General features: G+C 49.9%; 1 protein-coding gene across 1 annotated transcript in view; it reads left to right on the forward strand.

Annotated features, from left to right (window-relative positions):
- LOC139046651 (monocarboxylate transporter 12-like) overlaps positions 1-22663 on the forward strand; it is an 82382-nt gene that overhangs the window by 35551 nt on the left and 24168 nt on the right. The window contains exons 3-4 of the mRNA XM_070530384.1: positions 2459-2772; positions 4437-4580. Coding sequence (XP_070386485.1) covers positions 2459-2772; positions 4437-4580 — 458 coding nt within the window. The remainder of the gene's footprint in view (positions 1-2458; positions 2773-4436; positions 4581-22663) is intronic.

The raw sequence follows: 22663 nt of genomic DNA on the forward strand, positions 1-22663 counted from the left end.
CCATGACAGGCTTGCTTTCTTCCTAACAGTTTCAGAACCCCAGGCGTGGGGAGCATGCCTTAAAAGTATCCCAAAAAAGTTACGACATGGATTACAATAATTTTGGGGGTCAGAGAATGCGTCACGAACTCGTCCCAGTACGATTTAGTACACGCGAAACTGCGGCGCACAACGAGCTGCGCCACTGCGCCGAGCGCGCCCACTCTGCTTCAAAACTATCCCCTAAAGTAGCGAAATTAGTTACAATAATGTCTGGAGTCAGAGAAAGCGCGAAAACTTGTCCCGGCAAAATTCAGCACACGCGAAACTGCGTTCCACAGCCGAGGTGCTTTTCGTCAAGAAGCCAGGTGCGGCGAGCGTGCTCAAAAAACTACTGAAATAAGTTATAACGATTGGGCTCATCCGTTTGGTGTTTATAACAGGGTCGAATAATTATCCATCGAAGTTTTGCGTTCGAATCAATACTTGATGAACTGCCTGAACATATTTTGATAATGAATGTCATCAGCTAACATTAATATGTGTTTTAGTAGTTCAAGTTGACAGTCAGCAATTCTTGCAAGTTGCGTTCGTGTATGCAAAATTTCATATTTTTTGACACCTTGCACAGGTGAGCTCGAAGATACTGTATGCCTTACATAATACCAGGATCCAGCGAGACACAGATACTGAGCTTTCCAATAAAATCAGCACTTGTTTCCTCGTAAATTATAAAGACTAAGGTTGGCACACGAAGTTGGCTTTAACCTGCTGATATCTGAATACAGCTCAGAAGTCGAATACTATTTCAAGTTAGTTCGTAATACCTACTTGCGTATTATAAACTTCAAAAATAGGACTGTTGTTCATATATACAGTGGCTAGATGCTGAGAGTAGCCTCTTTATGTACGCCGAGACAGTAACCGTTTACTGCAGTAATATACTGAAGCAAGGTTTGGGTATGGGGTAGTTACAGCGCATACAAAGACAAGGGACCAAAAGAACGACGAAAACAGGCGCTGTTAAGTACACACTAAGATTTTAAGGGCGGCAAGATTTATAGAACCAGCACCTGTCTTCGTCGTTCTTTTGGTCCCTTGTCTAGGTATGCGCTTTAGTGATGTTTGAGATACTGCAGTAATGCTTGTTCTCACAGCAACCACTTATCTTTGCCTGATCAATATGTCACATTGTGCATGGTAATATTATGTCGATGTGCCATTCTGGTTGGCGGTACTACAAACGTATGTCAAGGATGCCTTCTGTCGTCTGCTCGAACACAGAGGTCAGGGACAAGTTAGTGTCTATTTTAACAAACGTTGATGGCAGGAATAGCACTAAACTGCTTTAGTAAGGTATCGCCTCCCACTGACGTTCAATTCGAGGAGAATATTTGGCTTGACTACTTCAGAGTTACCTTTGAAAAGGACACAAGGCCATCTCCAATGTATTGTAGCAGGGGTCAAATAAGGTTAGACGAGCATGCTCGCATAATGCTTGAGCAAGTTAGGGGAACCTACTCGGTAATTCTACTCATCTCCGACTTGAGTTGCTCACTTTCTTGCTTTATGTGTGACACATGATAGATTCGCATTACGAATTCAAATACATGGAAAAAGCGTTATTACGCTCATCAGAGAAGCGCACAACCGATGACAACACAATTTGTTGCATTTACGATAGAAAGCCGAATTTACCGACCGTAGAAAGCAAATTTTGAAATAGGGCTTTAATATTGTTGCAATGTTGCCGGAAACTGACAAACTAAGAAAATTGAATCACACAGTTTACATATCCTTAACTCTGCACCATGAACACGCACCGCAATTTATATTACGCCATGTGTTAGAGCAAAGCGCACGAATACAACGGACAGCTTACGTGGAATCGTTACGATGCTTACAATGGCATCACGAAAATTTAGGTATTAGCTAAGTGATATACTTTGGAGTTGCGTATTTGTTCGTTAAAGAGGTCACAGAAGCTGCAGCCTAAATATAATGATATTATTATTGATTTCTTAATTAGCGCCTTGTAAACCTTATTCTCTAGTTCTTTATTTTCATGTTTTGCGGATTTTACTGCCTCATCTGGCTGCTTAAATCGATGTAAAAAAAATTGCTGCCTGCAGTTGGTAGATAGCAGCTTTATTTAAAATGCAACAAACATAGTGGAGATAGCTGTAGCGATTTCTTCGTACCGACATATTCGAGTCAGGCGCGTTGTCCACCATCGCACTGGCTTTAACGAGACGCTCTAGATGCTTGCTATAGCGTATCCTTGTGATCGTTAGTCGTGCATTTGTGTGCGTGCGTACTGTGTAGAAGTTGGTCATTTCATGCATAATCATTACAACCTGGAGTAGCTTGCTAGGCATATCGTTCAGCAAACATCTTGAGCACATAGTAACAAATATATCTCTGTCGCTCTTGCGGTGGAGCTTCCTTTTATATACACGCAGTTAAATATGAACTGCAGGTTGGAGCCGGAGTCACAGGAGCTCACGCCATCTCCACCAAGGCGCTTAACTGCGGCTGGAAGACTTTCTTTGGGCGGCTGTGACCCCATCGCTTTAAAGCCGAGCCGTGTACAGGCAGAAAAGAAGTCCTACGCGGCCGGTATTGACAAATGCTGGTGGGTGGCGGTGCTGGCCTTTCTCATGACCGTCATGGAGTCGTCGTCCAGCCGCTGCTCCGGCTTCCTCATGGTCGGAATCATGGAGCAGATGAACGTCGAACGCGGCCTCGCCTCCTGGCCTGTCAGCCTCATCGGCTCCCTTATCGACTGCGGAGGTGAGAACTTCGAGTTTGCAGGTTGCGGGAAGCTTGAACCGCACAGAGACTGTTCATCACGTCACTGTGCCGTTCCTGGTACGGTACGGAGCGGTTACCGTGTCCTGGTGCCGTCCCCGCCTGGAGAGAGAGCTTCCTTACACAATCCTGCCCAAATCCTGGGCGCCCGTGCCTCACACATTTATGCCTGTACTACACGGAACTGTGGCACTAGTTTTAATGGGAGCTGCGAACGGGTGGTTCAGCCAGCGTGGGGATGATGACTAGCACAGGAATTTGCCTAGACTTCGTCCTTCTGGCTTTCAATGACATTGTGACTTTACAAACTGATCATTGTCACGAACGTACTGAGTTTTCAATAATTAAATATTCATACAAACGCTTGTCCGATTGGTGGATTCGAAAACAAGACCTCTAGCACAGAAGGAGGAAACTGGAGCCATTACAGCAGGGACGCGGCCCAATCGGAATCGCTGCAATGTGTAGTGATTATACGTGCTCGCAAAGTCCTTCTGCATTTAAAGAAAAGTGTAAATAGCTTTAAAATGTATGCCTATGAAGATAGATTAAGCATATTAATTTATGCCACAATAACGTCTTAAGCCAAAAGCAAGAAGGTCAGAACGATCTCTCCCATTGCGGCTGAATGATGGCAGTGCCAGAACTTTCTCTAGTAATCGCAGTGGGAAGACGTCGCCAGAAAGCCAGGCAGGGGAAGAGGTATCGTTGAGAGAGACAGAGTTCTTTTCGGGTACGATCGGGTTCCTCGCGAGATGTACAAGATGTGTCGTGTTGTGGAAACCTTCCCAGGAACAGACAGACGAATAAGCGCTTGTAAACTGTTGCACCCACTCAAGCACAACGAATAGCTAATCTGTATGGACAATCGCTGCCAGTAATGAGCCGGTGCTCCTTACGGGGGATGGTGTGGAGAATTTAGACGACAGCACAACGCACATTACACAAAGAAAACGCTACTAAAGAGAAGAAGGGGGGAATGTGTCACGCGATCGCATCAATATCCGAGGGGGGCACCTAAAAAAAACCGTCCGAACAATAGAATTCCACCGCGCCCCCGTTTCGCTGACCGAACAGTGGCCATTGCGGCCACTCGGATCCGCGAGGCTTCTGCTGCCTGTCTCATTCCTCCTTGCTTAGTTATTTCTATATCTCTTTCCCCACTTTCATTTGCCCGCTCTGGTAGTTTGCTGCACAATAAACCAGTCTCGAAGCGAATCTAAAAGAGTGAAGGTATTCTATTCATGGCTACTGAGCACACGGCCTGCGCCGTCGCGCTTAGTTAACGTACAGCGAGAAGTTAGCAGTCATCCGAGAGTGACTGTAGTAAAGTGAGCATAACGGCGCGAATATCCATTCACACTGTCAGCGCTATGTTTTATGACATTTGTTAGCGGGATGCGATTTTCAGAAATCTGAGAAATAGTTTTCTCAAGAACGTAAGAAGTGGTAGAGCAGCCTTGTGACTGTCTCGACATAACCGGCAAATGTCACTTGTTATATGGCATGGCATGGCCTATATGGCATACGAATACCTAAATATATACGGATTTTCACGCCGATGACGACGGCCGAAGTTGTCTTCGAGTGTCCCCATAATTGCTAGCACATTAAAATAAACATTACGCCGTTTACATTTTTTCCAGGCCTAATCTCTGGACCTCTAAGCGAAGTCTTCACCACAGTTCCCGTGCTGGTTGGGGGATCCGTGCTGGCTGCAGCCGGCGTCATAGCATCTTCATTTGCCCCGGATATCACATGGCTTAGCGTCACGCTGGGAGCTGTGCATGGTAATTTAAGAGCTCTTCATGCCGTATGATTTGTTTCCGATTTCATTGAATCCGCGTCTGTAACTGAGAGAGTGGTTGAGCGAAGTGGCGTTCTGAACTCATTGAGCGAGGACACAAAGTGAGATCAGATATTTTTGAAGGCTTCAAATGTAAACATACGTCTGAATGAAAGATAAAAGACACTGTTTTGAAAAGAGGAGTCTTTTTAGAGCGAAGTTTTCTTTATGCGTCTTTGTATGGTTTCACCACGTAGGGCGCTGGTTGGATTCTCACCGAATAAATTTCTCATTGATCTAAAAAGAATAAAGTGCGTCCTTGGCACAATTCGAACCTCGAGGTTTCAGTGTAGCACACGTGATTCGTCTGAGCAAAAGCAATTAACAAGCTAAGAAACGTTTTCCACTCGCACGGAGAGGAAGACACATAGACAGAACAGCATAGAGTACCTATTCATTCGTGAAAACTGCTGCTTAGGACATGGCCGATATCCACAAAAACAGCAAAAAATAGTGGTAAAAGTAAGCACCATAACAATACAGACAAGCAATTTAGAAAAAAATTTGATTTGTTAACATATATTTTTATTTGGACAATCATTTGAATAAAATGAGTTGCTGATGAAATTACAGGCTTAGAATTTCGATCCAACATTAAAGTTTTGATGGTTATGCAATTTCAATAAGTAAAACCATATGAAAGGGTACATTCTTAAAGCTTGTCGGCACCAGCTAATGCACCTAATTAGGATTTATATCAAGGTCTATTTAAGGAGTTCATTGAAGCACGCACCAAAACAATATATATTTTCTGTAGCTTCTAAAACAACGCTCTATTGGTGTGGGTGCATAAACTAGCAGAAAATAATTGCTGTCACGCAAATATCTCTTCAATGTAGCCGAGTCCTCACAGGCAAGGTTTCCACACCTAACTGAAAGAAGAACGCTTTTTGCACATGGAGGCAGTGGCATTTTACACATACGAGCTAGTAATATCAGTCCTTGCATGCTGAAATATTTTGCGCGGTGATTTGGGGGCGGGAACAACATTAATAACAAATCGCTGAATAGGTTCCTTCGTGATACAGAGCACAAGTTATCGTTTGTGAAGCTCACCGTTAAAACCCTAAGGGAGAAGTACACTTCATTCATAAACCCACAACGACTTGGCTGCAAAGAAAAATTTCATGAACTACTATGTTAGATAGAACATGCACCAAGTTGAGCTAGAAGAAAGCTCGAACTATTGAGTGAAAAGCGTCACGAAAAGAAAGAACACTTTAGGTACCCGTTGCCATACGTTTAGGTGCGCTAAGCCCAAGCCAACGGCACTAAGCCGCCTGAAAAGATTACCTGAACTCATAGCTCCATATGTTCACTCAGAGAATCCGGCATAGAGAATCACTTATACTACATGTGAAGACATTGCCAAGAACTAGTTGCACGCCTTAACTTTTAGAACAATTCAAAGGGTGGGCTGTGCAAGAAATTTTGCGCATCTTTCCAAGTTTGGATCCCTCCCTTTGCCATATTGTGAAACTGTGTGTATTTAATGGAGTATAAAGGCCCCTTCGTGGCACCACAGACTACCTCGTTCCACTGAACAGAGTAGGTGCAGAACACCATGGCTAAAACCTCAGACTTGGACTTTATTTGCGTTAGCGTTGTTAGGCTACTTCACGCACATTCCGGGGGATGTGTATGTATTTATGGACGCATGTATGTTTGTAACCGTTTCCCCTGCTACCTAGTCCATTGAGCAGTCAGTGGCCAAAAGGGTAGCGCATCTGGCTGCTGTGCTGAGAGAACAGGGTACGAAATCAACCATCGGACTAACTTGGCTCACAAGGATTTGGCAATGTGCATATATGTGCCGCACTTCAACGAACCTCTTTTACGGCGACATGGGGCACTGTGTGTATCTTTGTAGGTACCGCTGTTCGAAGAATCTCTGACAACGGCTTGGAGCACTCGCTACGTGGCAATGGGTCTGTGCTGGTTTTCAATAAACCTCTGATGGCAGCTTTGGTCACTGGACCTGTGCGAGGAAGTGTGTGCCGCTCTTCAATGAACGTCCTTGACGCCAATTTGGGTAACTAGGTATGTGCCACAAGAAATATGTCGCTCTACAATAGCGAAGCATATTCTTTTAATTTCTCGGATGATGAGCGGCATCGAAATCCCGTCACAATTTACCCTCAAAGAGAGCAACTCGACGCATTAAGAGGCCGTGCCACAACTTTTCTGATTATGTGCCCCTTCCAGTGGACGCCGTTGACACCAATGCCTTAGCGAGTTGCAACATGAATTGCCAGGGTATGTGCCTCCCTTCCATTTGTCTCTCGCAAACTTCGGCCACTGAGTAAGTGTGACTCTGTGGGCCACAAGCTAGATAATAATTCTCAATGCTCTCACCCATCGGCGCACCACACTCCTTTTCTCGGCGACACCACTACATGGAGCATTACGTCCAAAAAGAAGCAAGATTGAGTAGAAATGCTCTAGAGACACGATGAAATATTTTGTCGAAGTAATCTGGAAGTAACGTGAGTTGATTTTAAGAGTTTGAGCGAAAATAAAACATTGTACCGAAATTTATTGATGTTAGTTTGTATTTAGCCGCCGCTTATTCCCTACGTTTGAAGAGACCCAATTAGGGTTGACATTATTGATTGTAACCAATATGACAAAATACGGCGAACCTGTTATAGTCATCACTGCTTAACATTTTGGGTGTGTAGCGCTCAGCATGACGAAACTGTTTCCGATCGATACCTTTTGTAATTAAACTCGTGAGGTTGCAGAGGGGGAGCCGGGGGAGCCGATACGTAAATAACTCTTTTAAACCATTTTTGGTCGGTGTCCAGACTTCTTCCTTTTAAGTTGCAGAGGCGTGTAACGTTGGCGCCAAGGTGGCTCTACACAGTGTTTCATTCTTCAATGTGGTCAGATGTAGCGGGTCAAAGGCTATCTTGCACGAGCACCCGCCCTCTTGGATCTGAAACGCCAACACTTCCCTTTCTTGGTTGCTTTGAAGTACTTGGGCTGTCACTATACTCAAAAAGCACCAACGTATCCTAGGGCATGGCGTTTCCCAACCATTGTCTACAGGCTAGTAAGCGCGCCATCGACATGCACAGGTGTATGCACTTCACTGTGTGGCTACACAGCTGAGAAGGTTGCACCAATAGCAGAACCTGCAGGCAGTGGCACTGTTGTCGTTCGCTGGCTTCACATACGCAGACGACTCGGCGTTACTCAGCGGCAGCTGCTCACTCGGTCTCCTCGCTCTTCTCAGATGACTGGAAACATGTCGTCTCGTCAGTGAGTTAAAAGATGTTCATTGTGCTTGGCTACGCCGTATTACCTACTGAAAAATCACTTCACGCATCAAGGAATTCTGTGGAGTCTATGATACGCTCCTGCAAATAATGAATCTTAGGTCTAATGTGGTGTCGTAGTTTGTCGGCGTACCTCACTACACCGCCCCCCATCGAATGTCCTAAGCAACCGCCATTCTCACAATGACGCGTTTGGCAATGTCGTCCTACAGCAATTGGGCTTCACCCCCACATCTGGTTCCAAAGAAGGACAGTGGCGACAGGTGCACTTGAGGTGACTACCGAGCTTTGAATGCCATCCCTACTCATAATCAATATCCGCTTCCCCACATACATGACTTCGGCACCCGTCTCGCAAGAACCAAAATGTATAGCAAGATCAATTTGATGAGTGCGTAGCACCAGGTTTCGGTCGAGCCTAGCGACACTCCGAAGGAACCAATTACTCTGTTTTGCCTACTTGAGTTTGCCCTTGTGCCTTACGGTTTGGTGAATGCGGGCAAACTTCTCAAAGGCTCATGGACGAGGTTACGCACGGACTCCCATCCATTTTCTTCTACGTTGACCACATTCCAGTTGCAAGTCACAGGGACGAAGAGCACGAAGAGCACCTTCGCCTTCTATTTGAGCGACTGGATGAACACGTCCTGGTCCTAAAGTCCCAGAAATTCATTGTCGGTGTTTAAGCCATGGATTTCATCAACCATCGCATTTCCCCCCAAGGCATGAAGCCACTGGAATCACGGGTGCGTGCAATCGAGGACTTCCCCTTTCCAACATCTTCCGAAAGTTGCGGGAGTTTCTGGGGCTCACAAATTTTCACAGGGCTTCTTACCATCCTGTGCGCAAGTTCTTCAGCCAATTAATGATCTACTGCGTCGCGACTCCAATACAAAGAAATAAATAATAAATAAATAAATAAATGCCTATCTTCCACTTATCCTCCCAGCACGAACTCTCCTTCCAGGAAACCAAAATATAGTTGGCAACTGCAGTGTTGCTGATTCATCCGTTGCCCAACGCGCCCGCTCGCCGTATGGTAGAAGTGTTGACCAGGGCAGTGGGTGCAGTACTACAGCACTGGAAGTACTACAGACTGGAAGCTGCTGGGTTTCTTCCTAATGTGCCTCGAACATATAGAATCTCGCTACAGCACTATCAGGAGGGAGATGTTGGCCACCTATTGCGCTGCCAAGAATTACCGTGTTTTATTGAAGGCTATAGCTTTAATATTTTCACCGACCACAAGCCATTAACGTTCATTTTTAAGAACAACAGTTCCTCGTACTCAGAACGTGAGCTTCGGCAACTTTGCTTTATCTCCATACTACGCCATATGCCTGGAACTGAAAATCAGGCAGCTGAGAAATTGTCGCCGCTTGGCTCTCTGCCTACTGACTCTGCGGATTTCTACGCTCTAGCCTCCGCCCGGGAAAACGACCCCCAGCTGCGACAATTGCTGGAAACAGCCTCGTCTCTTCAGCCTGTGGAGTTGCCACTTTCCTACGCAACATTGGTCAAGTGCGACATATCGCAGGCAGCTCCTCGTCCGTTTGTGCCCCATCAATTATGGCGCCAATATCCGATTGACTGCATGGCACGTGCCTTCATAACGCCTCGGCTTACCACCCACAGAACGGCATGGTCGAGCGTCTCCACCGACAACTGAAGGCTATTTGATCCGCACCGATGGCACCGGCTGTTGGAATCTCAGCGCTGCCACCGGCTGTTGGAACCTCAGTGCTGACACCCGTTGTTGCAACCGGACCGTTGGCGCCCGTTGTTGCGAATGGGTCGCAAGCCCCAAGGGTAGCGTTGGCCTGGCGGCCTGGGGCACACTGGAAGCATCCGAAGGTCCCAGCAAAGCATGAGGCGACTGCTAACAGAACAACTTGTTTATTCTAGCATCGCAAAGAGCGGGCGGTCAGGTCGACCGAAGTAGAGAGACGGGAGAGCACGTTACTCAACAGAAGAAATCGGAGCCTCTCTCCTGGCGTCCGGGGGCAGCTGCTCTTATACTCTTGGCGTCGCGGGCAAGAAGGAAGGTCACGGAACGACACCACGTGACAGCGGCGACGGACGGACTGAGAGACACGTTGGGACAAGGAGGTGACGCATCAGCCGGGCCGGCGCCGGTCAGACCTCCTCGCTTCACACTGGGGGAGCTCCTCTCCCCGGCTGCCGCGCTTTGACAAGCGTGGGCACACACACACACACGCACACACAAAGACACGTGGCACTGAACATGCCGGGACGCGCTCGGCGGGGATGCGTCGCGGCCGCTCCGAACGGGCCAAAATGTCCGCCGCTTTGAACGAAGCCCCGACGTCCGTTGCATCCGCGCCGGCCATATCGCGCGTTGTAGGCGAAACGTAACAGACCGCCCCGCCGGGGGAGGGAGATCGCGATGGTCAGGGGACTGCATCCGCAGTCCGGAGGGATGTCGCTCGATGATGCTCATAACCGAAGTCGGTCGTCCCTCGGCGTTTCTTGAGCGCAGTGCACCGAGAAGGCCTCGTTCTCACGTTCAGGTTCACACAGGACACTGCAAAGTGACTTCAGGAGAGTTGCCATTTTTGTTCTCTTTCCCAGCAAGCGTTAGAACTGCGCCGAAACTCAGCCGCTCAGTCAGCAAGCACGGCACAACCCTCACTAAGCCATGCCAGGCTCTTTCCCCTTTTATACTACTGCCTAGTTCCTTACAGTGGTCTAGCAGCACTCAGAACGTGTCCACAAATTGGAAAATTGCACTAGAAAGCACATCATCACTTTGAAACACTACACAAAAGCAATATGTCAAAAATCCTGCCTCAGGAAGAAAAACATCAACAACAAACAATTTTTGAGGCTGATTCCCACGTTAGGGGCTTCGACTTAAGCCATCGGCGTTACCGTTGAGACTCCCCTTTTTGTAACGCACCTCAAAGGAATGTTGTTGCAAAGCGAGGCTCCAGCGCAGGAGGCGGCCATTTGTGAAATAGATGGTCTGCAGCCATTGGAGAGGGCAGTGATCCGTCTCGAAACATGCGATGCGGAGATCGCAGCGAGCGACCGTACACTAGCTCAGCTGGCGAAAACCCCGTAGCTGCATGCAGCGCGGTCCTCAATGCAAACATCACCCCAGGCAGAAACAGCTCCCAGTCAGTTTGTTGTTCAAATCACAATGCTCTCAACACGCGCTTCATGACGGAGTGGAGCTTCTCAACGGAATTCGACTGGGGGTGGTGCACCGAGCTGTGTAACAGCTTTACCCCGCACCTTTCGAGAAAGGCTGTCGTCAAAGCGCTAGTAAACACTGTGCCCTGATCTGATTGGATTTCCGCAGGAAAACCAACTCGCGCAAATATGGACAGTAGTGCATTGACTATCTCAACTGAGCTGAGTTCTTTAAGCGGCACTGCTTCAGGGAACTTTGTCGCTGGGCAGATCACAGTCAAAATGTGTCTGTACCCCGTGGCTGTTGCCGGCAGAGGTCCCACTGTGTCAATAACGAGCCGTCTAAAAGGCTCCGTAATGATAGGTACCAACTTCAACGGCGCCCTCGATTTGTCCCCTGGTTTGCCCACCCGCTGACAGGTGTCACATGTCTTCACAAAGTGGTCTGCGTCCCGAAAACACCCTGGCCAATAGTACTCTTGCAAGAGACGGTCCTTAGTTTTCTTAACTCCTAGGTGTCCGGACCACGAACCCCCATGAGACAAGCGCAACAGATCCTGACGGTAGCACTGAGGCACGATCAGCTGATCGAACTCCACTCCCCTGCGGTCTAGATACTTCCGGTACAGGACCCCACCTCTTTCCACAAAACGAGCATTTTTCTTGGCGACGCCTTCCTTGACAATGCAGCGTATGTTTTCTAGGCTGCCATCCTTCTTTTGCTCGGCTATCAAAGTCGACCGGCTGACTTTTAGCAACCTATTAAGTCCGTCTGACGTAGGCGCGACGAGCAAATCTGCAGATAGCTCTTCTAACTTTCCCGCATCGGGAATTTCTTCTCCAGTATCTGGTGCCTTTAACGCTACAGGCTCAATTTTATTCAGTTCGGGCGTGCTCTGAATATCAGCTTGCTGCGCCTCTGACCCTTTCTCATCGTTCGACAACGTCGGCCCCGCAACTACCGCCTTTGCAGCGAGCTCCCGAACCTTCGATCTGGTTAAGGCCTGAACGCTAGCCTCACCAAACAAAAGCCCCTTCTCGCGCAGGAGGTGATCGGACCTGTTCGAAAATAGGTACGGGTACTGAGGGGGCAGCATAGATGACACTGCCGCCTCCGTCTCAAGTGCACCGAAAGGTCCTTCAATAAGCACTTTTGCTACGGGCAGACACACGCTGTGAGCTTCCACGGCTTGCTTGATCCATGCGCACTCGCCCGTGAACATATCGGGTTCTACGTAAGAGGGGTGAACTACATCCATCGTAGCTGCGGAATCGCGAAGCACTCGGCACTCTTTCCCGTTCACGAGGAGGTCTCGCATGTAAGGCTCGAGAAGCTTCATGTTCTCGTCAGTGCTGCATAACGACAAAAACACGACTTTTGTTTTTGTTTCTGGACACTGCGCCGAAAAATGACCCGGCTTCTGACACGTATAACAAACGCGCGCTTGCCTCGTCTCGAACCGCTTTCTGCGTTCGGCTTCGGTTGCCGCCGTCTCCTTACGTTCGGTCGGACTGCTTTCACTCGCATCCGCACTACGTGTGTCCCCCTTTGCTCTCATGGGCGTGAACTTCGGCCTCTCAAACTTGGAGCCAAATTCACCCTTTTGACCGTCCTTAGCTCCGCGAGCCCGACGCGTCACAAACTCTTCGGCTAGCTCAGCGGCTCTAGCCACCGTACTAACGTCTGGCCTATCCAAGACCCAGTAGCGCACGTTCTCAGGTAACCGACTATAAAACTGTTCTAGCCTGAAACACTGCAGAACTTTCTCGTGGTCACCAAACACTTTCTCTTCTTTGAGCCACTCCTGTATGTTTGACATTAGCCTGTAGGCAAACTCTGTATATGACTCACTTTTGCCTTTCTCATTTTCTCGAAACTTCCGACGGAACGCCTCCGCTGACAGCCTGTACTTTTTTAGCAGACTCGATTTCACTTTGTCGAAATCCTCTGCCTCCTCTCTCTCCAAGCGAGCGACTACGTCGGCAGCCTCGCCGGGTAACAAAGTGAGCAAGCGCTGTGGCCACGTTTCCCGAGGGAACCCCTGCTTCTCGCACGTTCGCTCAAAGTTAACCAGGAACAAACCAATGTCCTCTCCAAGGTTAAACGGCCGCATTAGGTCAGTCATTTTGAACAATACTCGTTCTCCTGCACCGTGTGCCTGATTTCCATTACGAGCGCGTTCCATCTCTACCTCGAGACGCTTCATTTCCAAAGCGTGGTCGCGCTGTTCTTTTTCTTTCTGCTCTTTTCGTTCACGCTCATCTTTTTTGCTCTTTTCGTTCACGCTCATCTTTCTCTTGTTGCTCTCTAAGTTCGCGCTCCTGTCTTTTTGCCGTCTCCCTCTCCTCAATGGTCTCAAGCAATTCCGACAGCTCGTCATCCTCAGCTCCTAACTCAAGAATAGCACTTAGCAGTTCTGGTTTTCTGAGTTTGTCTGAGACATCCAGACCCAACTCTCTTGCAAGCTCCAACAATTTCGGTTTGCGCAACGACTTCAAATCCATGGCTGCTCTGAATGCTGCTTTCTCTACTGCTTACTATTGTCTTGCCGCAAACTAACCCGGCAGCAACGACAACCACAATTACCAGCTCTGTTTCTGACACTAACAAAAGCCTGGCAAAACTCAGAAGAAGAAAGTCCCGCACTCACCAAACCTTGCAGCCAAGAATTCAGCGCAGTGGTTCCGCTGCAGGCAACCAGTCATCACACAGGGCTCGTTGCACTGCTCCCGGATGGTCGTTGTGCTGCTCAGCATACAGTCAACCGCATATCTTCGCTGCTGGCCTCCGTTGTCGCGATCTCACCGCTGGCAACCAGCTATTTGATCCGCACCGATGGCACCGGCTGTTGGAATCTCAGCGCTGCCACCGGCTGTTGGAACCTCAGTGCTGACACCCGTTGTTGCAACCGGACCGTTGGCGCCCGTTGTTGCGAATGGGTCGCAAGCCCCAAGGGTAGCGTTGGCCTGGCGGCCTGGGGCACACTGGAAGCATCCGAAGGTCCCAGCAAAGCACGAGGCGACTGCTAACAGAACAACTTGTTTATTCTAGCATCGCAAAGAGCGGGCGGTCAGGTCGACCGAAGTAGAGAGACGGGAGAGCACGTTACCCAACAGAAGAAATCGGAGCCTCTCTCCGGGCGTCCGGGGGCAGCTGCTCTTATACTCTTGGCGTCGCGGGCAAGAAGGAAGGTCACGGGACGACACCACGTGACAGCGGCGACGGACGGACTGAGAGACACGTTGGGACAAGGAGGTGACGCATCAGCCGGGCCCGCGCCGGTCAGACCTCCTCGCTTCACACTGGGGGAGCTCCCCTCCCCGGCTGCCGCGCTTTGACAAGCGTGGACACACACACACACACGCACACACAAAGACACGTGGCACTGAACATGCCGGGAGGCGCTCGGCGGGGATGCGTCGCGGCCGCTCCGAACGGGCCAAAATGTCCGCCGCTTTGAACGAAGCCCCGACGTCCGTTGCATCCGCGCCGGCCATATCGCGCGTCGTAGGCGAAACGTAACAAGGCGTCATTGACCGCCCCGCTCGACAGACAGCACTGGGTGGAAAGGCCATCTGTAGTACTACTGGGTCTGAGAACAACAATCAAGCATACCCTCGGTGTCAGCGCAGCCGAGATGCTCTATGGGTCAGAAATCCGCGTTCCAGGCCAGTTTTTGTGCGCCCAGCAAGGCACTTCACCAGCGGCCGCGCAGCATTAATCCTGTATTCCTTGATCAACCAGCTTCGACCCAATATATCGCCCGCCGGCTACCTGTGTTTAGTTTCCTGACAATGGACACAACCACACACGCCTTTCTGCGACACGAGTCTATCAAGCCACCATTGACTCCTTCCTTCGAAGGCCCCTTTCGTGTGGTTTCGCGTTCAGAGAAAACCTTGAAGATTGACGTTCACGGCAAAGGAAACTGTGGTGCGACCGCGTGCAACCAGCGTATCTTGAACATTACCTCTTGGTTCCTTCCGCCATTCACGCATAAGCCTCCGTCATTCTACGGCGAACGAACCCTTGTAGCGACCGTCCGTCAGGTCATTGTTCCCGCCATGGGGACCATTGCCCCTTGCTCTGAAAATTCAGCTTACCTCGCCGTGCCTAGCCATGGGGATGATGGTCTCTTGCTCTTTATTGGAACTGAAGCGGCTGCCTAACTAGAGCGCCACCAGTGCCACTCGGCAAACCCTCTTTTACTTTTGAATAAAGCCAGGCGACTCTCCTTTCTCAAGCTGTCAAAACGTGCATTGCTTGACTCGGCTAAACCGAGCTCCTGACAATCCTCACACAAACTGGGCGAAAACGACAGCTTTTACCGACTTTGTCACACTGAGAAACCACCGGTTAAACTCTGCAGACAAATGCAATGCGCTAACTAAACCTCGCCACCAGAAATCCGGCCAAGACCAAGCCAGCGCGTGTAGTTACACGTGCTGTTGCATCTCATGCAGACAACCAGTGGATATCAATTCGCACTGCTGGCACCAGTTTTTACAAGCGCATGTGCACCCAGTACCATGGAGGTAGCGCGGTCCTAGCTGTCTGGAGCTTGACCAGGACGTTAGGCCCAGGGAGAAACGCAAGACGATCGACGTAACGAGTAACACGGACTTTAATTACATCACTACGGAGCGGTAAGCCCTACAAGCTTCGTAACGGAGAGCGCCAGACACTATATAAACTTGTGCTGAATGCTGAAGTGCATTTGCGGCGACATATTTTATAGCCTTTCGGGAACACCCACAGTTGCGGCTGCCACTCGGTATCTTAGTTATTAAGCACAACATATTTTCCGAGTACCGTTCGCGCAGCCGAAGGAAGGACACTGACGCGTACACACGCACACTCATGCACCGCGGGAGTCTCCTTCGCCGAGTAGAAGGAGAAAAGAGGTTATCAAAATAAATTATGGAGTGGCAGCCCTCACAGATTCTTACCATCAGAAGCGAAGCCAGCGCTTTTCGTTACTTCACCCATGAAAGCGTGCCTAACTACACGGAGAACAGTCGCAGTTAAACCGCTCTTGATCTGGTAATATAACTTTTAGGCTAATTGGAAGACACCAGAATGATGTCTCTGGCAAAAATATTGCCGTAGGCTGCGTCATGACAACATGATCTCCCGTGCAAGTTACCAAGACGTTCAAGCTTCAACTTAAAACCAGCGGCAAAGACAGACACATCGAGAAGGATCTGTGCGGCAAAACAGGCCTTGTGAATATAATGGAACGCGGGCAGGAAACGCTTCCTGTTCTCCGCCAAATGTTAATCGACTCCCATGGTAAGATGGAGTCGGCTAGCTTCACCTTTAGGATATCATCTTCAGTTGAGAAGCTTTCTTGACCACTGTTTGGAAGGAGCGAATGCGCATATGTTAACCGTCTCGCTCGATCGCTGAAAAGAGAAAACAGTGCCGAACCGACGCAGACATAGGAGGGTCGCGCGCGCCGCGTGGAAGGAGGCGAGAATGCGCGCGATGGCTAAGGAACGTCTGTTCGCCATTGTAGCCTAATAAATAAATAAATAAATAAAATATGGTGTTCTACGTGCCAAAACCATGATCTGACTATGAGGCCCACCGTAAGGGGGGACACCGGAAATTCGGACCACCTAGTGTTTTTTTAACGTACACCTACATTTATGTACACAGGTATTTTTGCATTTCGCCCACATCAAAATGCGGCTGCCGGGCCCGCGACATTCCGCGACCTCGTGCTTAGCAGGCGAACACCACAGCCACTAAGAAAGCATGGCGGGTGTTGCCTTCTAGGCGTTTTTCAACAGCTGTCATTGCTCGGCGTACTTGGAATATTGCGGATTTCGCCGTGGTATTGGCAGCGTGACACAGATTGTTTCGTTCATCACACGGGTCAGTCGTAACAACAATGCGCATAGAATGGGAACTTTATTTCGCTATAGAGAGCCACTTCACGTGGTCCTGTAAATTGGTTATATGGCTCTGGTTCGAGGGAAGTCAGACTGCCATGCAGTCTGCTGCTTACGTCTCAAAACTGCTAAAGCATGCCGTTGGCCTTCAGCGTCAGGTAATTTGAACAAACGCAACACTTGGAAAAAGGAAGCACTGCCATGAGAGCAACGACTCAGTCCTTCACAAAGACTGACACTAAGGACCTTGGTATGTCCTTGGTGTCAGTCTTTGTTGGGTTCGCATGATATGACCAATAAAAATCGGGCCCCTGAGTTAACCTCCTTTCTTCTCGTTTACTTTCTTCAATAGTGATTCGTAGTGTAAGTGATGTATGCTTCTTTCCGAAAAACTTTTATAAATGGAACGAACCAGATGAGCAAACCTGGGCGTCGCCACACCAAGAACAGCACGAGTGCACTTGAATCGTTGCTGATATTCTTAATGCGTGCCCATTGTCACGAGCTGTGTAAAATACTCTGAGGTCGCCATGTTCACATGAGTGACGTTATTCATGTTCACTCACACACATTTCTCCTACTGTAGTGCAAGTCCGAGTGAGAGTTTGAATGTATGTGCGAAATAGGGGACGTAAATACAAGAGTAATTCCGAGATGTAAATAATACATTCAGGGACATTACGTGCTAAAACCATGATCTGCTTATGATGCACGCCGCAGTGGGATACTCCGGTTTACTTTTGACTAACTAGGGTTCTTTAACATAAATATATATTTATATTTTAGCAGCGGAGCTGTTTAAGCTTTAGTTCCGCCGTGGAGCGTTACCGGAAAACTGAGCCCAGGCAGGTGGCTTTGGCCCAGGTGTGGGCTGACTTGCGTTGCCTAGCGACCACCTGCGAGAGCACCGAGCGACGTAACCTCCTCGCAACCCACGCGCGTGGGGCGGAGTCGTGACGTCACAGGTGAATAAACGCACGGAACAGCCGGCCCGGTAAGGGAGCTGCAACGCTTGATTTCGTCGGACGTGCGTTCCTGCAGCTCCGGCTTTTGAAGTGTTTTTTTCCCTTTGGAACTGAACTGTGGAATTCGAGCACCTTTGGCCGTTCCTCGTAGCCAGTCCACCTGTGACACCGAACCGAGCCATGGAGGAATCCGGGAGCATCCCGAGGGCAAGACAGCGTCGCCTAAAGCGAGTCAGAATCCTTTAGGTTTAGTCATCTCATCGCGCGAACAGCGATCCCGCCAAGGCGCAATAATGCCACACACGACACAGCAGCTGCGGCAGCAGTTACCTGTAGAGATTATGGTGACTATTCCTGCTGCTGAGATGATAACCGCCACCAACGAAGAGACCATGGAAGACGAGGTAGAAGACCCGCGAGCACTGGCGTCTCAGTGCAACGCTGCATCACCGGGCGCGTCTCCCATGCTTGCCTCGTCAGTTGCTCCTGCCCAAAAGCGTCTGTGTCTGCTCAATGCTGGCGCTCTCCCGGAACGCCCATCTAACAGCCCCCATAGATCGTACTATGTTGCAATCCATCCAAAGGAAGGCTACAAGAGAGAAGAGATCCTTATGACGACGCTTCAGAAGACGCTCGTTTCTTGCATCACCGCGACGGGCTTCTCAGGCTACACATATCACCGAGCCTTTAACATGGCGTCCATGTGGGTGCCGTCCTTAGAAAAAATCTGGCTGTGGCTTAGCTAAGGTTAAGCCCAGGATGCGAAGCATACTAGCCTTTATTTTAACGCGATAGCGTTAAGGAGCTCGTGTCGCAGAAAAGCCGGTGTCGTCGGCGTCGGCTCAGGCGTGCGGCGCTTGCTCAGGCGCACATTTCGTTGTCGCGCCGAACGCTGCGTTGCTCGACGCTCACCGCGTCCGATGCGGGGCGCGTAGTCGCTGCGCCGTAGCAAAGCCACCTAGAAACAGTCTCTGTAGCACGCCGCAGCCTTCGCTTCTCATTCCAACGAGCAGCTCTGTCTCCAGGAGGCATCTCACCTCGTGAGTGTCTAGCAGAGGCAAGCGCAGCTGCTTATATATCGCCGCGACGCCGCGAGCGACGGCGCGAGTTGGAGCCCCGTTTCTCCTCTGTCGTGACGTCACGGTCGCGTGGTATTGAAGGCGACACCGCCGCGCCTGAGGAGCTGGGTTGAGCTCTAGTAATATGCTTCGCATAAAAATGAGCGCACATTTGTGCACATTAACAGCAATCACCTTTCCCTATGGACGCGTCCTGCCCATTCAAGCATACCTGCCCTTTGGCACGGGCATCTGTCGCTCCGTGGTAACAGGGGTCGATCCGGATGAATCGCCGGAAACCCTATGTGATGCTTTGACTTGCGACACTCATCATGTGCTGCTATCTCGCGAACTAGGGCGTGGTCGCACATGCCTGGTAACAGTTTCAGGACCCGCTACCACACCCAACTGGTTCATCTACAATGGGTGCGTCTTTTGACCTCGTTCATACCGCCCAAGCGTAGTAGACTGTTATCAGTGCCTACAACAACGCCACATGCGTGCATCGTGCGGTAACCCGGCTCCAGTGCCGACAAATGAGCCAAACACCTCCCAAGCCTTTCGATGTGGTCTATTCAAATCCAATGACCATTCAATAAGGAATCGCGCTTGCCCAACGAAACGTAAGGCTCAGAAAAGTAAAGGCAAATTTCGCACTTTTCGCCCTACTCCACATACCCAGGACCTGTTGGTGTCTCCCAACCCCTTCGCTCCACTACCAGAAGAGGATGAAGCCATCGAGGAAGATGACCCTTCAACATCTAAGGAGGTATCTACTCACAGGCAACATACAGAGACGTTGCTAGCCGGACTGGTCACATATATCGTCCGTCTACAACAACGGCCCAGGAGAAACTTTTAAAGGAATTGGGTGACATCGATCGCAACATTGAAAGATTGCAAACGGAATTATCCAAACTCAACTCTCGCTGCAACCGCCTTGTCACTGCGAGCACTTCGTCGACAACAAGTAGGTCATCGGCGGCGCAAATGCCTCATAAATCTCCTCCAACAGTGCCGGCGTCAAGTACTGCGTCTGTGCGTGAACCTGCGCCTAAACTCGCCTCTGACCCGGCATCGCGTCTGCGTTATGTCGAGCAACAGTTACAGGCCCTAACTGCCACTCTTTCGGAGCACTTATTATGATGGCTGCCACAATGGCCTCTAACCCGCCTTCATACGTAGTTCAATGAAACTGTCGGGGTCTCGCTAACAACGTTGGTGAACTCCGAGAACGCATTCACTTGGGCTCACTTCGAGCTTCGGCGTTCCTCCTGCAGGAGCAGAATTCTATTCCTCGAATCTCGGGGTTTACTAGCTACGCAAGACCTTCCTTTCCAGATCGCCGTGCGTGCCTGTAAGGTGAGAAACCAAGCAAATCAACTATATATGTTCGAACCTCTCTCGTTCAGACGGCTATAACTATGGTGACATGGTGGACTGCGTGGCAAGAGGTCGTGGCTGCAGAGGTGCAACTCTCTCAGTCTGCCAATGTGCTTGTATCGGGTTATGTGCGTGTCCACTCGGGAGAGGCCTTCGTGTAGGGTGGATCACCTGGCTTCGCCGGTATCATCTTGGCTATCGTATTCTCAGATTTCAATGCTCCTCACCGTGAGTGGGGGTACTCTGTGTCCAGTGAACGTGGACGTGTCATCGTTGATACTCTCACCCAGAACAATTTTAGTCCGATTAATGGCGTATCCGTGCCTACAAGGCGTTGCCACCATATTCCACCATAATTGCCACCATAAATTGCCACCATATTCACCAGACCTGGCCGGGTGCTTGGGCCATCAGACAGTTACCGGGCATCGGGAACCAGACTGCTGGGGGAGTGATCAACATCTCATTCGGCTCGGCCTAGCCCCTATGAAAACCGACCGCCTCCGTCGCCAATGTAGGGGGATCGAATGGGACACGTTTCGTGCTTCCTTATCAAGGGACGCTCTCGCCCCTCTATGCGACCCCATTCCAATGTTACAATCGGCGGTCAAACCAGCCACTTTAACGTCATGGGTTGAAGAATCTTGTCCGGCACCCGTTCTTCGACTCTTACAGCTTTGGGCACAGCGCCGCCAGGCAGAGGTTCATGCCAGGCGACACCCAGATTCCCTGGAGGCTCAACGCCGCCACCGTCAGCTAACAGCTGCAGCTAGATGCCACGAACTCCGCTTCTCACGTCAACGCTGGTTGGCGTGGTGTTCTTCGCTAGGTCCGACCACCAGCGCCACCTCAATTTGGAGAAAGGTCCGAGCAATGGAAGTTGGTGGATGATCTCCTGACCCGGGTTCCAGCGCGTGCCTCGCGTCTGGCAAAATTGCAGACGTCTTTGCATTTGACTTGGCGCAGGCATTATTTCCCGGTTAGGATATGCAACCACCTGGGGTTTCCGCCCGATTTACGCTTCCGCCGAGTACAGGGCGCTCTCATCAGCTCATGTTATGGCTGGGATACAGTCTCCGTTCACGGAAGTCCAAAAACAAGAAAGGGGCTGGCAGATGGAATGGCACACTGTGATATAAAATCTTTTAAACTGGGTTGAAGTACCTCAGACAGGCTGGCCAACGTTTCGAGAGGTGGACCTATCTTCGTCAAAGGCGGCCTCGTCATCCTCGGCGTGTTAGTTTTAAAGGGTTAGTGCAGTGACGTCACGTGCGGGTGTTGTCGCTGGCGGCTGGTTTTAAAGAGAGAGATTACAAGAGGGAACAGGCGCTGTCGTCCGACGTCTGTGAGCCTCATTCTCAAGACGAAGGGACAAGAGCGTGAGAGTGGGCACGCGGGGAGGAAAGAAAAGAAATAGAAGCAGAAAAAAGGGAAAAAAAGGAAAAAAAGGAGGGGGGAGCCAGGGCCGTACCAATACACAACAAGGGGGGGGGGTGAAAGAAAAAGAAAGAGAAAATGAAATCTTTAAGAAATACGGGGGCTTGGGAGCGTGTTGGGGATGCGAAAGGTTAGGAGGTGTTCAGGGGGAGTCGTTGGCGGCATGTTTTTGAGGCATTAGAACGGCCGGTCAAGCAATAGGTCGAGTAATTTTGAAATAGTTAAGGTGGCGACGAGGAGTCTGCGGTGCAATGTGTGGGGTGACTGAAAGGCAGTGGCATGGTCTTTCAAGGGGCACTGCCCCACGCGCTTAACGTACGTGTCGTTACGGCGGCATCCAGAAGGCGATACTCTGGGTTGAGGCGCCGAGAAAGGCATATTGACTTCTCGGCGCCTCATTATGGTCTCATTATGGAAATTGTTGGAATGCATGGTGGCTAACCATCTGCAGTGGTGGCAAGACGTAAATCACTGGTATCATTCCTCGCAAGTTGGCTTCCGCTCCCACCTTGGTGCTGAAGGCAGCCTAGGTCGCTTGTCCTCTATAGTTTTGATTGGAGGCCGATCGACCCAAGTGAGGTCCATTCTCGACGTGGATGTGCACAAGGTATACGACCACGTCAGCCACGCTGCCCTCGTTGAAGTGCTACGCTGGATTCTTTTACCCGCCCACATATGCAAGTTTATTCATAACTTTCTTACATCTCGTTAATTCGCCATCCGGATCAACAAAGACAATGTGGGATCCTTTGCGCCACATCGCGGTGTACCGCAACTGTCAGTGTTGGCCCCCATAGTTTTCAACTTTAGCCTCCTACCTTTGGCATGGCGATTGCGCGACATTACTGA

The sequence above is a fragment of the Dermacentor albipictus genome, unplaced genomic scaffold, assembly GCF_038994185.2.
Source record: "Dermacentor albipictus isolate Rhodes 1998 colony unplaced genomic scaffold, USDA_Dalb.pri_finalv2 scaffold_103, whole genome shotgun sequence".
NCBI classification, from domain to species: Eukaryota; Metazoa; Arthropoda; class Arachnida; order Ixodida; family Ixodidae; genus Dermacentor; species Dermacentor albipictus.